A 17,263-nucleotide genomic window follows, 5' to 3' on the forward strand; every position below is an offset into this window, starting at 1 on the left:
CTACGATATTACGTGCAATTTTGCTTATGCAAGGTTATGACGTAAATATCAGCGCGCTAACAAGAATGTTCCCAAAGGCGAACAATGGAACAAAACCATAGCATGCATGCCGCTGATACTGTGCTTGTATTGACTTAATGAATGACTGTTTTCATTCAACAGATGACTCGCCACAAGTATTTGACCCGTGAGCAAGCTGTAGAAAGGGTCCTCAACGATGATTTTGCGGGAAAAGTCGAAGTTCTGGCTTTGCCACTGCCAAACGCCGGTGATGTATTCACTGGCGTAGAAGGAAAACGCCGACATTACTCAGGTGGATGCACTGCCAAAGAAAGCTGCAGGGGAAATAACGGTACACACTTCAGTTATCGAGAAAAATTAACATGATGAGGATTAAACACATAATTAAAAGGCGAAAAAGCCTGCCAAAGTGATTTCTGAGTGGAAGCAGACTACTAACTACAGGAGCTCAATGGGCAGCTCACAAGGGAAGCCCTTGTGAGTGACTCATGCCGACTGAGTGGACGAAAACCCATTTCAGCTCTTGAATCGCTTCTTCAAGAAGGAAATTATTGATCTGGTGACTGAAGAATCGAACCGATATGCGCAAGAGCAGAATGATCATAGCTTCGAACTGACTGAAGAAGTTTGTCAGTCTGGAAATTTTATTCTTCTGTGGATACCACAAGCTTCCTCCTAGAGACCTTCACTGGTTGGAAGCCGTTAGTCTCGGTGTACCACTTCTATTGGATACAATGAGTCAGGCCAAATTTCGTGTAATCAAGAAATACATTCACGCCGCTAATTGTACACTCCTAGGAAAGGGAGACAAAATGTCCGAGATTCGGCGCCTTTTGCTCCTGAGTCTAAGCTTTGCTCCAACAGTTTGGAATATTCTCAATTAATCTAAGCGCTGATGAGCAAATGGTACGACGTTTTGGTCGGCGCAGCTGCGAAATTTTTATGAAAGGACAACCAATACGATTTGACTACAAGCTGTGGATTCTCTCATCAGGTTACCCTTTTCACATTGGCGGCTACACAGAAAAGATTGACCAGGAGAGCGTAAAAGAACCAGTGGGAATGCGCACTCTATTGAAGGCGCTTAAAAGTGCAGAAGTGCCAACAGACGACAGCCTTTTCATGGGCAATTTCATTACATCTCTGCTACAAGAGCCGAAAGTGCAAGGGTTTCTAGCCGCCGAAACCGTCAGAGACAGAACTGACTGAAAAATGTACCATATAGAAGATTCAAAGGAACTTTCCAAGCTATAAAGAGGATCCTTTCACGATATGTGTGATGACGAAATCCTCGCTGTGAAGTGGAACGACAGTAATTGCGTTTGCGTTACCGCAAACTGCCACGCAATTCACCCGGCAGCAACTGCGAGCCGCTACAGCCACAAGGAGCGAAAGAGGGTAAACATACCCCAGCTGACAGTAATTCAAGAATGCAACTAGCACGTGTTAGGCGTCGACCTTCTTGGCCGATTTATTAGCGAATATTGCGCATGCATTGTGGGCAAGAAGTAGTGCTGGCCTTTCCTGAGCAATTCGCTGGTAACACTGTGTCGCGGCTTGGAGAGACAACAGAGAACTTATGGGACTTGCATGGGACCCCACATTTGACCAGGTAAAATTTACAAGTAGTACAAGGCCTATACAGTACGCAGACGGTTTCCCGAGAGCGACCAGGCCCGATTACAGCCCTTTCGTTCCATTGTAGGGGAGGCAGTGGTCATTATGTGGTGCCATCATTTCGGCGGTGCACAAAAAAACTAGAATGATGTGCCGAGAGTTCGCAAAGTGTCCCTGTATATTTATTATTCACATGTTTACCGCAAGTGATGGCAACAGGTTTCTGCAAGTTTCAGAAGAAAAGGAAGTGACGCCCATACACCTTGCGCCATTGTTCTTATTTGCAAACGTGTGGTATATCGTGAAATCTGAACAAACCAAATGTTTTACGATTACAACTCTATCTACTGATTAAAATCTTGCAACTTATTTTGTTTTCTGGTGCCATCGTTTATTGGGCTACTTCCAATCTTATTTTTGGTTATCATAAATGATCTTAATAATGATATACAGGCCAATGGGGGGGGGGGGGGGGTTGAAACCAACGATCATATCTTAAAGGTCGCTGCTGCTGATTTACAAGCCGAAAGCGAACTATTTAGTTTTTCTTTAAACTCTTTTTTTTTCATTCCTTTTGACACGTGCCGGGTACACCTGCGTCAAATACCTGTCGGTAAACACATTAATGATCTTGGCTTCTAGCGCGAAGTGAACACGGACACAGAAAGGAGCAGACAGGACTTTCTGTGTCCGTGTTCACTTCGCGCTAGAAGCCAAGATCATGTTACCGTACCAACTCGCCCAACTGTCTATCCTTTTGCAAGACATCAATGGTTCATTCAAGTAGGCGCGGTTTGTTTGATATACTAAAATATTAGAGCTATGCCTGTGAGCTGTTGTCGTTTTTTGTCGCGCTTACGGCTTTGTTTTGCCGTACCTTTACTAATTTTCGTTATACATACGAGTTTGGTTTTTCAATTAATATTTCAGTCCTGACAACAACGCAAGTGTCGGTTCCGCCTGTTCCCGCCTCCTGCTTTCATGCTACATAAACCAGCGCTATAAATCTGTTACAAACAGTTCAAGCCGGCCCTCAAGTACGACAAGCTGTTGGTAACTAAAGCTGACGGGGCACCCTCATGCAATAAAAGGTCTGAATTTTAGCAAAGCCTGGTTACACAAGTTGACGCTGAAAGCTACAAATGCGGTATACATTTGTTTCCCCTAGCCAAAGAAAAGCAGAAACGAACGTCTATTACTCTATCTACGACCCAGCAGACATTCGTTTGTTGGCCCATGTATTCTACAGAAGCATATTCATCTCCGTCTGCAACGTATGTTTCGGCTAGCCACTAACGACGTGACATCGATCAGCGAAACCTGCCATTACGGTTCCGCGCCGCTGCAGCGCACAACAGAGAGAGAGGGAGAAAACGCCGGCGTGTCCACGGTGTTTACCTGCAGTTTGTCCGTCCCATGAGCGTTAATAATTCCCACCTGAATTGCGAGGGTCCTCAGGCATGAGATCGGAACTGTCGATCCCGTGTGGCCGAGGGAAGCGAGGCGATCACGCTGTTTGCCGTATTTCGGCAGTAGGACGGGGGCCCCCAAAGGCAGCAGGGGTAAAACCAAGCGGCTTCGAAGTCGCTTGAGTCCACGGATGTATACTTAGTATACGATCGAGGAGAGCTGTAGTGGACAAGCTGAAAAAATACATCAGGTGAGCTCTTCTTCCGCATAATATTGCCTATATGGGATATCCCCTTGTAGGCCAGTGTCAGCATTTCTATCAGAGTACGACCATGTTATATGCAAGAAGTCAGAATTCGGCAAGGTCCTTAACGTCCGGTATATTTTACCGCTGTGGGCAGTAACTCCAAGCACCTGGTACACACATCAACGTTGTTTTTGATCACTTGCTAAACCGTTTGTTGCGTTATCACAGGCCAGAAACAAACCGGCATCATTTACGTCGCAGTATAGTTGGTTACGAATACGGGCTGTTCACTGTCAGTCCAGCTGGAACTTGGTGCGTGGCGAATAAGAAAGTATAACCTGCGAAAGCAGCTAATGCCGAAGTTCGCCAGGAAACCAGCGCGAACCTTAAGAAGGCGTTAGTAGTTGGCACGTGTAGCAGTGATTTTCGGCCCAGCAATCGCTACAAGAAGGCACGTTTAGGGGGTAAAGAGGGTCGCTGTAACAATTACTTTATATAACATTGTCTAGTTCGACCCTATGATAGGCTTGCGCTCTGACAAGGCGTGTTTTGTCACTTGCACTTCACTGCGTCATCGATAATGACGTCGGTTTACGCTTCTGTTATTGTCTGTTTTGAGTTTTAAAATTTATTTATTTAGGAATAGCAATGTTCTGTAGGTAATGAGTGATTTATTGCCTAATATATCACTTCAATCGTTCTTACGAATAAACTCAGTGCTATGCAAACTAGGACATTAGCGACTTGCTGAGCAAGAACACTGTATGTCTTTGCGAGAACCTTTACACTTGAAGGCGCCTTGTAGTTTTTGTCTAAGTGGAGATGTGTATTTACTTTCGGTCATTTGTTGTTGTGCTAACGTGGCGCCCTCTCTTCAATTGTTCGCAGTACATGGCTGGTTACCCTATAAAATTGCATTAATGTTAAAAATATTTCTGCCCTCCTGGCAACAAAGAAACCTTGGCTCATGTTTGTTTTTGTCTGCAGCTGTGAAGTTGTTGGCCAATATATGTATAAGCATCATGACTAATATTCAACACCTCACGATCATGACAGGAACAATAGTGCTTAAGCAAGTCCTCCTAAAGCATTCAACACCATGTAGGGACGGTGTCTGACATGTAACTAAACATCTGTGGAAATATCAATGCAGCCTGAATAATGAGACTTGTTTCACACCACTGGTTGCTTTTACAGACTCGAAACCAACGCAACAAATTTCGGCAAGAGAGCATTGACACCTTGCAAACGCGATGACCGACATGGCCAGCGCAATGGCCGAGAACTTCCGAGTACCCGGCTGGCTTTGTCGTGCCGCTGGAGTCTTCTTCATCGAGAACCTTCAGGCAGCTGACGTAGACGATATGGTAGTCAGATGGAAGTCCTGGTACACTTTGTACGCTTCAGCCTGCCTCTTAACCTTCGGATCCATAAACATAGACTTTGTCGCCACGAATATGATGCGGTTGTCACCGAAAGCCCGGACCTTCACGAAAGCTCTCTTCATCGTAGTCCCGTTATCCGTGTCGGCAAAAGTCGTGACGAATATCTTCAGCGCGATCCTCGGCTCGCGCAAAATGAGGGAGTTTTTTAGGAACGCCGCAAATCATGAGATGCAGACGTCGTTCTGGCGCCAAAGGTACCGCTACCGCTCTGGGATATCCTACGTCCTAAGGTACGCCTTTTCAAGCGTCCCTCCACTTCCTCTTCCCCAGTGCTCACTCACTCATGGGGGTCACGATCGTCAGCACTCACTCACCTTCCTACTCATGCCCACTCGTGCTCATTAACCCTCAATCGCGTTCAAAGTGACTTCAATTCACACTTATTGACACCCACTCCCGCCCTCAGTGCCTATAACCATCCACTACCACTCACTGGGGCTCACTTGCATACGCACGTCCACGCAAATTCGCCGACTTTTATTCGTACTCACATTAATTGGCACAGCACTTCTGTCAATACTCACGTTCACTCCCCCGCTACCTTGCTCACTAAAACTCCATCTCACGCACGCGCGATCAGTGGTCATGCACTCGTGAGTATGCTACCCATATGCCCAGTAATGCCTATAACTGTTTTGCATGACCGTGACTCAATGCTTTCAAGCCAAGCAACATTACATTCCAGGTTCTTTATGATTGGAGCCTTCGTGGGGAACGTTGTCGTCACCTCACATATGATAGTCAGCACAGCAGGCTTCGGGAGCAACTACTACTTGGACCTCTTGAGGGTGACCACTATTATCGGGAATTTTTTCTTCTTCTTCTACGACATGCTCCATTCGTTTACCTTGAGACCTTGCTGCGAAGTGTTGATCGCCTACGTACGACACCAACATGCCATAATCCGGGCAGTTGTGCCCACGGAGAATCATGCGATCACGTGTCCTCTGGGAATGTCGGGAGTGGCGGAACTTCACAGGGTGAAGTCAAACCTGCGGTGCGTTGCAAAGCTTCGGGAACTTCTCAACGATATCTGGCAGTACTCTCTAGCGGTATCATCTGCCGCTGTGCTTATCGTGGGATGCATCTGCGTCTACTGCACCTTCGATAGTGGGATGCCTCTGAACCAAATCCTGTTGACCTCGTCATACTTTGTGTACTCGGCTATGGACTTTATTGACGTGGCCCGCTTAAGTGATGCGATGGCAAGCGAGGTAAGTGTTTGCCGACTAAAATGGCCCCACACTGCTATGATCTTTTCGTGCTAAAGATCTCCAACCTTGCTCTTTTTAAAGGTTCGAGCTTTGAAGGACACACTAGCGACGGCATCAATGCACCGGAGCTCCGCTGCCGAGTTGCGTGAGGTACTTGCTTCTGTTATCTTTACTGTTCGTGACGATCGGTGATCAATAAAAGCCTGTGGGCTGCAGCAAACGTTTTGACAGGTGAACTTCTCTTCTTGGTAGTAACAACTTCTTTCCTTAAAGTGACTGGGATTATGCACTTCATCCCTCCCCCTTATTTATGGACGATGACCATAAGCAGGCACCATCGAGAGAGGAAGTTAAGCGCTGTTTAAGAAATATAGAAGCGCAGGTCCCCAGAGTAAGCGCATACTCACACTCACTGCCAAATATTTTCGCAAGCTATATATTCACTCTTACGTGCACTCAAACCCATGGGCACGCGCCCACGTTCTCACTGACAACCAGCAGCACTCGTGCTCATAGTAACTTCCGTTCATACTTGCAGGCATCCACTCACGCTCATAGGCGCGTCCATTCCCACCAACCTGCACTCATTGGGTCAAATAAATACTCACTCGCGCTTACACTCACTGACTGTCCCTCACGTTCATGCTCACGACCACTCAGAATTGCTGTCGCTGACTTATTCGTACTCATGTTACCTGCACTCAATCCGGTTCATACGTGATCGGCCCCCCTTCATCACTCGCTCAAGCTCTAATTTGTGCCTGGGAAATGAGTCTGGAGAGAGTACAAGTCAGCGTACTTGAATGTGTGTGCCAATTTATTAGTGGAAATCTTCAAAGAGAGTAGCAGCCTTTACCAGACTTTCTTGTACCGGCACTAGCTCTATTCGCTGGGCGCAGAGTAGAGCCATAGGCAAGCTGCCATGCCGAAAACTGTTGTGGCCGTGACAAGTGCCCTTGTCGAAACGTGTGCGACATTTCTTGGTTTTCCACATTCATCACTACATGCTTTTCTTATGCTGTTACGTTCTGTATGGCGGAGAGGAATGCTAAATTTGTGGCGACAGTCAGATGGCTGGCATTTCCGGCAATACGAACGTCCTTTAGGTTTTCGTTATCTCTTCTGCTGTATCTGTGATGAAGCTCACGTCTGCCACTGCGCCTACCACCAGGGTTACCACGAGCGGAAGCAACACTTCTGTGCCGCATGTGGCTCGGCATGGCATTGACGAACTCCTATTCATTCCGCATTGGAATGCCCGACAGCCTTACTTGTGACACCTGCGGCTGCGAGGAGACGATTGAGCACCTCCTTTGTGACTGTCTCCGTTACAAAGTGCCAAGAAAAGTGCTCGTGACCACGCTTGAAAAACTGGACAATCGCCCCTTTACAGAGGAAGAAGCTCTAGGACACTGGTCCAGACGGACTTTGGCACTCAAGGCCTTAAGGGTTTTGCTGAAATTGTTAAGGACATGCGAATTGTGCGACCGCCTTTGAATGTTGAAGCGCGTAGTATCGCGTTATTGTGGGATTTTTCTGGTTCCTACTTTTTCCCTCTTCTTCTTTAGCCTTTTATTCCCTTTACCCCTTTCCCCAGTATAGGGTAGCCAGCCGGTACCTACACTGGCTAGCCTCCCTGCCCATCCTCCCCTTCGTCTCCTCCTCCTATGCTGAAGCTGTTTACTCTGCAATTTTTTTTAAAGGTCTTATTTGAAAGGTAGCTTTTAGCCCCAAATGAGCCTCCATCGGGTGCACAGGAGAAAAAGTTAGTGTTACTGGCTGATAAATTCAGGTCTCCATGTTGATGTAAACTATTTCACCTCTATGACGTATATTACGCACGCGTTCCTGTTAAAGAAGCATAATATCCTGCGGTTACGTTCTCATGCGTGTTTCCCGTCAACTTTCATACAAAGAATTATTCGACATCCATGCATTCTTTAGGGGCTTATATAATTCTGAACAGCCATGAGCTTCCACAATGCTTCCACCTAGCAGCTATCGTCGCGTCGTCCTCCCTGCTACCGAGTAGGTTATAAACGAAACTGCTAATTAGAGTGGGTATTGTTACTATTCTTCAGAATTGCAGCAAATCAATAAATGGTATCTTTGCACCAGTAGTTTTTGATTGACGTTAAACACTCACGCAATTTTCATCTATGCAGGTTGCCCATCTCTACATTTCCATCTGCCCTGAAGACATGTCACTGAGTGGGGGCAGCTTCTTCAGTCTTGACTTACCTCTGCTTGTGTCGGTAAGCTCTTCCTCACAGTGCGCTTGAAACGAAAATAGCCTTCTCTACGCGCACAGCGGCTCAGCGCGCCAGGTTCTCCCATCTCGTCGATTTCTTTTTCCTTCGTCAAGTTATAAAGTGCAAATACAAAAATAAAACCGCCGTAGTTGGCTAGTAGGTATCGTGTTGGGTTGCTAAGCACGAGGTCGTGGTATCGAATCCCGGTCACGGCGATCGCATTTAGATGGGGCGAAATGCGAAAACACCCGTGTACTTTAATTTAGGTGCACGTTAAAAAACTCCTGGTGGTCAAAATGATTCCTCTGCCCCCAAATAGCGCGTGCCTCATAAAACGATCGTGTTTTTGGAACGTGAAACCCCATAATTTTATTAAGCTTAAACATTAAAAAGGGGTTCATCGAAAATTTAGTTAAAAATCTGTGAGGCACCCTGTGGCCCTTTCGCCTTGCTTTCCTTGATTAAATTAACTTTATTTTACTTCCATTTCCAAGCCTGAATTCTGCACAACGGATCACATTACTTGATTACCAATTTCTTATCTTACTTTCGGTTATATCGTTCCACGCTTCACAAACCCCAACTGGTGTGTGATATTCTTGAATGAAATAATTTTTGCGGTGCTGCCACTTCCTCTCTACGTGCGTACAATGGAAATAAACACATATTTACGAACGCTTCTTGACTGTGCTCCTATAAAATGAATATGCTCGGATTATGGACTTTGCCCTGATTCCATAGTTTATGAGCTACGTGATCTAAGCTACAGTGTAGGTTTCATTATCAACAAATGCGCATAGTCCGCTACACTGTTTCCATGTACCGCTTTTTTCTTTGCCCATCCAGTAATAGAACAGATTACCAGCTGAATATAGGTGTCTATTCTGTAGATATGTGTGCATGGAAGCCAGAATTACCATATTGAACTCTACCACACAAGCCGGAGTAGAAGAGAAGAAGCAACTGATTGCTGCACTAAAAAAATGAAATTTTATTACCTAACCTTAAGATTAGGTAACACGAGGAACGTGTCCGCACACGTAGTGCAACAAAAATTAAGCACCATAAGAACGTTGTGGAAGAGCTTGGACAAAACAACCAGATAATAGGGAAAAGTGCGATAGGGATACAATATGTCAGGTTGAGGTTTAAAAAAGGCTCAATCAATGTCTGGGAAACGTACATGTTAAAAGAACCCCAGTGTGGTCAACGTACATGCGGAGTCCCCCAACTAAGACGTACTGACAGTTCAATTTCCCATCGAGACTGTTAGATGATGCTACCATCCCGTGCTGGTGTGCGCGCAGTAGCATATTTCTTCATATTTATTTACAGAGCTCACAGAATCCCAAATGAATATTGGGTGAGGGGAGGGTACAAAGTAATATGCAAAAAGAAAGGTGTACAAAGAAATTGTATAATGTTATTGGGTAAAGGTGAAAGTACGCGTCTCTAACAAATGTGAATGCACTTGAGGAAACAGACTGCATGAAATAGCAAAAAGGATTAAAGAAAACTTATACAATGTTAGCGGGTAAGGAAGAAAGAAGTCCCTGCCAGATATAAATAACGCAAATAAATGAAGCAAAACAGAAGACCATATACAAACTCGCTAGCGGTAACTTAGTTGTGTTATATCTGTTCGGCGTGCTTTTTTCCTACCCGGTGAAAATGAACATGTGATGTGTAATTGGATAGAAAGGTCTGATTCGGGATTTTAAGTTATCCGAATCTTTCTACTTGATATCTCCACTATTAGAACAAGTTACTTAGAAAGCTACTTGTATTGAACTGATTAGACATCTAGGAATAAACAATTGCTTGTAGCTTCTCAAGTGAACTCCGAACATGTACCAAGCGTTGTTCGCGTGGACTAGTCAGTGTTTTTTCTTTAGCTCGGTACATATGATAGCTGGATTGCCCTACATATGTTTACAGACAGTTTCATACGCGTGAGAACGGAAGGTAGGCGGCGGCCTCAAGAAACTTCCTGTTATGCGCCTTAGTTTTCAACGCTGGAACAGAAAAAAAACCTACTTTTTAGGTTGTTTGCATGTAAGACAATCTTTACGCTTTCACATTAAAGAAAGTCCCATAACACCCGCAATTACTACTTACAATATTGTCATATCATAAGAAGCCATCAAACACTGACACCAAGAACAACATAGGGGAAGTTACTTGTGCTTAATAAACGAAATAAAGAAGCCATAACTTAATGGAAATGAAAGTGGCTAAAAAAAACAACTTGCCACAGGTGCGGAACGATCCCACAACCGGTTGCCTTCACCCAACAAGATCACGTTCTCATGACACCTGCGGCAGAAAGGATGTTCCACATCCGCCGCCAAGGTCTGAGTGATGGCGCTGGCTAACACTCCCAGGGTTCTACTAGGAAGTATAAATACCCAAGAAAGTGGATGGGGAAATGCCACCGCGGCACCTCAATTAATAGAACAACGCACACGAAATGCGAAGGTTGGGGGATCGTTCCCCACCTGTGGCAAGTTGTATTTTCATCCACTTTCATTTCCATTAATTTATCGTTTCCTTATTTCATTTATTAAGCACAAATAATTTCCCCGATGTTATTCTTGGCGTCAGTGTTTGTTGGCGTCTTATGATATCATTAATAAAAATCGGGCCCCTCGGTTAACCCCCTCTGTTCTCCTGTATTACAATATTATGTGTAACCTACAGCAAACTTGCTTTGAAAATGTTAGCTTTAGCGCATGAGAGGAGGAGGAAGAAAAGAAGGAAGGAAAGGTAGGGAGGTTAGCCAGACTCAAATCCCCTTTGCTATCCTACATAGGGGAAGGAGTTTAAGGGAAGAAGAGGGAGAGGGAGAGAAGGTACTATCAGTATGAGCGCAAGAGAGCACGCAGAACAACAGAAGAGTACGAATAGACAGCGCTGTCTCGTCGTCCCCTTCTGTTGTCCTACGGGCTCTTTTGCGCTTCACCTCCAGTTAGCAGTACCAACTAGCCCACCTGTCTGTTCTCTTTCCTTGAAATATTGTAATTATGCACAGATTGAAGGATTGAAAATAAGTGAGCCTCTGTTTTAACGAACTGCTGCTACTGCTCTTTGTTTTGCTCGCTAAAGCTAGCGGGCTATGTTAGTGGACAAAACTGGAATCCATCCCGAGTCTCTTTCTGAATGGTATTAGGTTCTGTACATTGTGCGGCCATTAAATAATATTCGTACAGTGACAGACCCTGTCACTGTTTTATTTTCTACGTTTTCGTGTCATTCCCGCAATAACATCGTAAATCCTTTGCCTTGCAGATTGGTGGCTCCATTATCACCTACTCCGTTATTCTGGTACAAACGAGCGATGATGTGCAACACCAACAAGTTGCTCATACAAACCACACTTGATTGAGTACATTGTTAGTGCCCCATCTAAGGGAGCCACGCTTTCCTCTGTGCCAGCGCGAACGAAAAACATAGATGAACGTGGAAGTTTAGATCAATCCAATATTTACAATGGAGTGCGAGTCCTGTTTTTACTTTTGAAATGTTACTGTTCAATAAAGTCAACACTTGTGCATGTTACCTTGTTGTCACTGTTAACGTCGGTGTTCAAATAAATGTTACTTTTTACGTTCATTTCAGGCATTCTTACATATTGTTTCGCGTATAAAGCTATTTACAAGGTGTATTTACAAGTAGAGGGCGTTAGCGGAGATGGAAGATCCAGGGCAGGCTGTGTCAACTTTGCTACATCATCGCAGCGGTCGTTCTCTTCACCTCCTCGCAACATGACCCTCGACAGAAAAAGCATCGTACTTGTGCATCAAACGGGTTCATCAGGAAGAGCATGGTAAGGCATTAGCCGTGCGACGGGAACGGCGTCACGTGAGGCAATGCCAGATGACCCGTAGAGCTGCCGGGGACTATCTCATAGGGTGCATCGCTCATTTGACGTAGGATGCATTAAGTGCCTTGTAGCCTGGCAGGAGCTTCTTCCGGAGTCCCACTCGACGGGAAGAAGGGCCAAAGTACCACAATTTAGGTCTGGTGAAAATTGAGTCATGGTGCCAGCAATCGTAAACGCGCTTTTGATACTCGCATGCTGACAAACGACTACGGGCAGGCTGACGCACATTGTCAGCATCGGCAACAGCGTCACGGGCATACTCACTTCTCCAGGCACTAGCAGAGGAAAGTGAAGCGCCCAGGGGCAATGCAGGGTGGAGAGCGAGCATGTAAAACGACGCATAACCGGCAGTTTCGCGGCGTGAACTGTAGGCGAACGAGGCGTAGGGTAGCGCAATGTGTCAGTCACGGTGGTCTGGCGAAACGTACTTAGCATTTCAGTGATGGTCCGGTTTAGTCGCTCAGATAAGCCATTGGTCTGAGGATGGTAGCAGGAAGTGTGCTTGCGTCTGATAAAGAGTGCAAGATGTCGGCGAAAACTGGACAGACGAAGGTACTACCACGTTCCTGAGTAGCTGTCGTGGCGCACCGGGCACTCTAACGTCATGGAGGAAATCCGTGACGTGAGTCGCACAACTAATCGGAAGCGCTCGAATAACGATGAGCACGTCACGTAATTAGTAGTCCCAGCGATCCGCCTCTTGCCGGTCCTGGACTCTGGGAAAGGACCTAGAACTGAAGCTACTCGAAAGAATGGCTAGTTGGAATGTGAAGGGCTCAATATACCGGACAAGAAATGTCGCTGTTTTTTTTTTATGCTAAAAGTGCTCGCGCAGCGACGTATCGCCGTATGAGCGTATCCGGGCCACCAGAAGAGACGGCGGACACCGTTGTAGATGCGAGTGACACTAAGATGACCTGCGATTGGTGCATCGTGAAGGTCGCGATGGCCCGGAATGGCTGAGCGAAGGTGTCGAGGGACTACTAAGAGAATGAACGTCGACGTGAAAACTACGGTGGTACAAAAACGCCGTCCTGTAGCACGTACCACCATAATTATGGGTCAGTAGACGAAGATTCGCCTTGCTCAATGAGGGTTCGCAGGTTAGCGTTGCCCATTGGCAATCTCCAAAAGTTGGGAGATGGAAAGAACGCAGGCGGGAACATCCGTGTCGACGTCGCGCGCGTGTACAGCGTAACCGGACATGCAGTCTGCATAGATGTGCTTGGCGCCCATCGTCCAAGCCTTCCTGTGGGGTCTTTTAAGCGCAATATCCAACAGAGCATGGTGGTGGTGACACGGCAAAAAGACCGGTCATACAGGTAGGGACGAAGTTTCGTCACTGCCCAGACAGGAATCGCACTGTCGCTTCCCAATAGAGTGGTTTCCCTCCCGAGGTAAGAAAAGGCGGCTGGTGTATGCAGTAACACGGTCATGGTCACGGGCCACTTGCGCCAAGGCAGCACTAATTCAGTGGCCCCGTCCATCAGTGCGCAACAGTGCAGGGGCTGAAGCGTCGAACCTGCCGAGCATAGGTGGGCTGGTGAGCATTGTCATGAAACTAGAGAAGGAAGCGGCTTGGGAGGAGCCCAGTGAAAAAGGCATCTTTCTTTCAGGGACACTTCTTATTGAAAAAGGCCCACCTTTATTTTGTGGAAAGCCGGGCTATGCTGGCAAAAGCTTTAACATAGCGGCGAAAGTAATAGCAAAGGCCTACAAAGCTGCGGACGTCTTTTGCCGAGTGCGGCACAGGAGTCTTTACGGCGCGAATTTTTGCAAGTTCAGATCGGTTTAAACAAGCGTCTCCGAGACGTCCAAGCGCAGTTATCTGTCACCAAACTGGCGTTTCCTGACGTTGAGCTGCAGGCCCGCATTGCAGAAAACACAAAGAATGGCTGAGTGTCACTGACGATGTGCTCTGACGTAGGCGCGAGCACGAACGCCATAAAGGTAGCAAACGCAAATCGATCATTTAAACCCTTGAAATAAAGAATTCATCAGCGTTACATGAACCAAATGGTATAATCTTAAGTTGGTGGAGTCCGTCCGGCGTTATAAATGACCTCTTTTCACGATATCATCCACGGCAATAGGCCAATATCGGGGTCAAAGGTCCAAGGTTGAAAAGTACTCGGCACGATGAAGATTAGGGCCTTGTCTATACGAGGTATTGGGTAGACATCCCTCTTTGTGATGCGATTGAGTTCACGACAGTCAGCGCAGTATCTCCACGTGCCGTCTTTTCCTTATTTGTTTCATTAGCACGACAGGTCACGCCAAGGGATTTGACGATGGCTCAACAGTACCTTTGCCAGCATCTTGTCCACTTCCTGTTTTGACGACTTAGCATCCCCACGCTGAAACTCGGTAGCGTCTTCCATTACTAGGCTGAACATCGATGTGTATATGATGTTTGACAAGGAATGTCTGGCCCAAGGAACGGTCGTTCAAGTCAGATATCTTGTTAAAAAAGAAATACGTTAGCTTCACGTTGACCAGGCAACAGGTCCGGGGAAATCAAGTTTGCAATGTGATCGTCAGAACAACTGACAGACCTGAACTGGTAGACCTGAAGTCATTGGCGGCAGAAGTATCAATGCGGCGATCTATTAAAGCGTTGATTGTGTCCAGGGATACTCCTTGTGGTAGCACTCGCTTTGTGAAGACAAAGTTTACCACGGAAAGGCACGTGCGGTTGTCCGTAACATTCAGTACGGTAGGAGGGACGGTGGGGCTGTGCGTAAGAATAACGGCAGTGATTGGGGCAGTGATGTAATCATTATGTGGAACTAGCGGCGAAGTTCAGTGTACGTCAGTATCTGAGGTGGCACATCAACGAGATCAGTCGGACTGAGGCGAATTTCGACCGTAGCAGGAGGATCGAAGAGGAGAGGCAGGTCGAGGCGGAGAGTGCTTGCGGAACAATCGAATGCAGAATAATCAGAGGAAGTTCATGCCATAGTATCAGATCATGCGGGCAGTGGGAAAGCACGTTGGAAAGGACGACAGCATTGCGACCAGTAATGCCTCACGCGTGCTTTACACATTCCCACCACGCCAACCGTGCAGCTGTGGGCGACGCCTATGATCCGACTGATGGCAGGTGCAAGAACTTTCGTCTTCACCTGAAGAAAGTGAACGCTCGTAGTGGATGTGTGTGCGCAGGTATTAATGAGTGCTGTAACAGATGTGCCATCGACTTGAAAATCTAGAAGGTTGTACCTTGCTGATAGCATCAATGCAGAATTTGGCTGCAGATCAGATATTGCAGCACCACCTCTAGGTGTGCCATCTAGTTTTCTGGCTGAGTGGGTCCTGGGTACGTCGGTAAAGTGGAGCGGCGAAGTAGGGGCAGACGTGGCTGGCGACACTGTCGTGAGTGCGAGCGAGTGCAACGGCACTCAGCAGTAGAGGCTCCGAACGCGTCGTAAAAGTGGCGGGCTGAAGCACTTCGGGTTGACGTTGAGGTATTCCGAAAAGATTTTCGGAGTGGCAGCATCCAACGATTGTTTCAGCGATAAGAAATATAACTAATTCAACTGCAGCAGAAGCAGATCAGCTGGTCAGGTGCACGTCGTTCAGGAGCATTCTGATGACGGGGAGGGCGGGCTGTGATAGGGCGTGGTTTTATGAGTGATGCTGGCGACAGGGCGATTAAGAGAGCAGGCGGTGGGGAAGCCGAAGTTGGCGACTTCCTGGCGAACTACGGACTGGATAAGAGATATTGTTGCGGCAGAGTTTTCCTAGGGCGGTCTGCTGGGGCAAGGCGGGGAACGCAGCTCCGAGTTCGCGTCGCATAATACGAGTGACGTTGTCGTATGTTGGTAAGGTGTGCGACCGGTCTAGTTGGTGCTCATCAACGTTTGACGCTGCGAGCTTTAACAAAGGACGGCTATCTTGGTCGATGGAAGCGGATGTCGCGGTAGTAATCAGAAGGCGCGAAAACTGATGGTCGACACGGTGGTTCTGATAGATGATAGATAGATAGGTGATGCCGACAGTGGAGACGTTGTTGAAAACGAAGAGGTTGAATGCGTCATCTTCAGTGCTCTTGAAGATAGGTATTACGTTGTGGGACTCTGCCATGGTCGTGTGAGCTTTGTAACAAAGCACCACGACGTCTTGAATGTATAAAACATACGAGTCTATAGAAATTTGGGAGAGAGTAGCGAGCTGCTTTTCGGCAACTAGCTGCTGACCGGATGAATTGCTAAAAACGTCGGACAGCTTCTGTTTGAACAGCTACCGGCTATTGAGTTCCTCCTCATGCTCTTGAAATCAAACGCGCCAAGTTCTGTCCAGATAGATGATGACATTGCAAAACACTATGGTCGGGTCCCACCTTTTCCCGTTGCGGAGACGTTCGTATATGCTTACGCATTCATCTCCGTCAACGCCATCGAGGCCGGAGAATCTGTCGAGGTTATGCAGACGTGGAAGAGCAAGGTACAGTGTCTGGGTGACTGACGATGCACGTGTAGGCATACACGACGCGTCGTCCGCAGGTGGCACGGTCACACACTGGATCTGACGTCCGCTGCGGAGCTCCTTTGCGAACAAGACAGGTACACAGTACTTCCTACGTACTTTACATTTTGTAAATAGTTTTATACGTGCATTCACAAGTACATAGCCTTAGCGAAGACGGAAGAGATCCCAGCCAAGCTGTGCCAACTACTCGTCTTCGGAGCCAACGTGGTTCTCTTCACCTCATCGTACCAATATGTAGCGACTACTTACTTCCTTTGATCACATCCTAATTGGTTCATTTTGTGAGAATTTCTTGTATCGAAACTTCACTATGTTTGCGGTAGGTTCAAACAAACATGCTAAACTGTCGGCGCCGTGTCGGGACTAGCACATTTGTGCATTTGCTCAAGATTCGCTAACATATGCAAGAATATCTGTTTTCGCAACTTCTATTGACCTTGTGATTCCTGATATTACTCTAGCTGTTAAAGTGTGCGTGGTAAAACATCGGTCACCTTGATTAAGAACAGGAAACGTTTCGTGCAGCACAGAAGTACAACAAATACTCAGGTATTCATTGACTTCACCGGGACACGCCTACAGTATTTACTGCTGGCCTAGACATTTGCGCTAGCACATTATCCGTGCAGCCCTTCATTACGATGCCAGCCTGTGCATAACTTGCGATGAAGTAATGCTGCTGC

General features: G+C 46.7%; 1 protein-coding gene across 2 annotated transcripts in view; it reads left to right on the forward strand.

Annotated features, from left to right (window-relative positions):
* The window catches only part of LOC126544940 (uncharacterized), a 55,901-nt gene extending 44,083 nt beyond the window's left edge, over positions 1 to 11,818 (forward strand). The window contains exons 1-5 of one of the 2 annotated variants that reach the window (XM_050192493.2): positions 3,932 to 4,970; positions 5,426 to 5,954; positions 6,036 to 6,104; positions 8,120 to 8,209; positions 11,495 to 11,818. In XM_050192493.2, coding sequence (XP_050048450.2) covers positions 4,549 to 4,970; positions 5,426 to 5,954; positions 6,036 to 6,104; positions 8,120 to 8,209; positions 11,495 to 11,587 — 1,203 coding nt within the window. In that variant the 5' untranslated portion in view covers positions 3,932 to 4,548 and the 3' untranslated portion in view covers positions 11,588 to 11,818. Of the gene's footprint in view, positions 1 to 3,931; positions 4,971 to 5,425; positions 5,955 to 6,035; positions 6,105 to 8,119; positions 8,210 to 11,494 lie in introns of those variants that run through there. The other variant, XR_008615122.2, reaches the window with a different exon arrangement.
* The last annotated feature ends 5,445 nt before the right edge of the window (positions 11,819 to 17,263 follow it).

This window comes from Dermacentor andersoni, chromosome 10 (genome assembly GCF_023375885.2).
Source record: "Dermacentor andersoni chromosome 10, qqDerAnde1_hic_scaffold, whole genome shotgun sequence".
NCBI lineage: Eukaryota > Metazoa > Arthropoda > Arachnida > Ixodida > Ixodidae > Dermacentor > Dermacentor andersoni.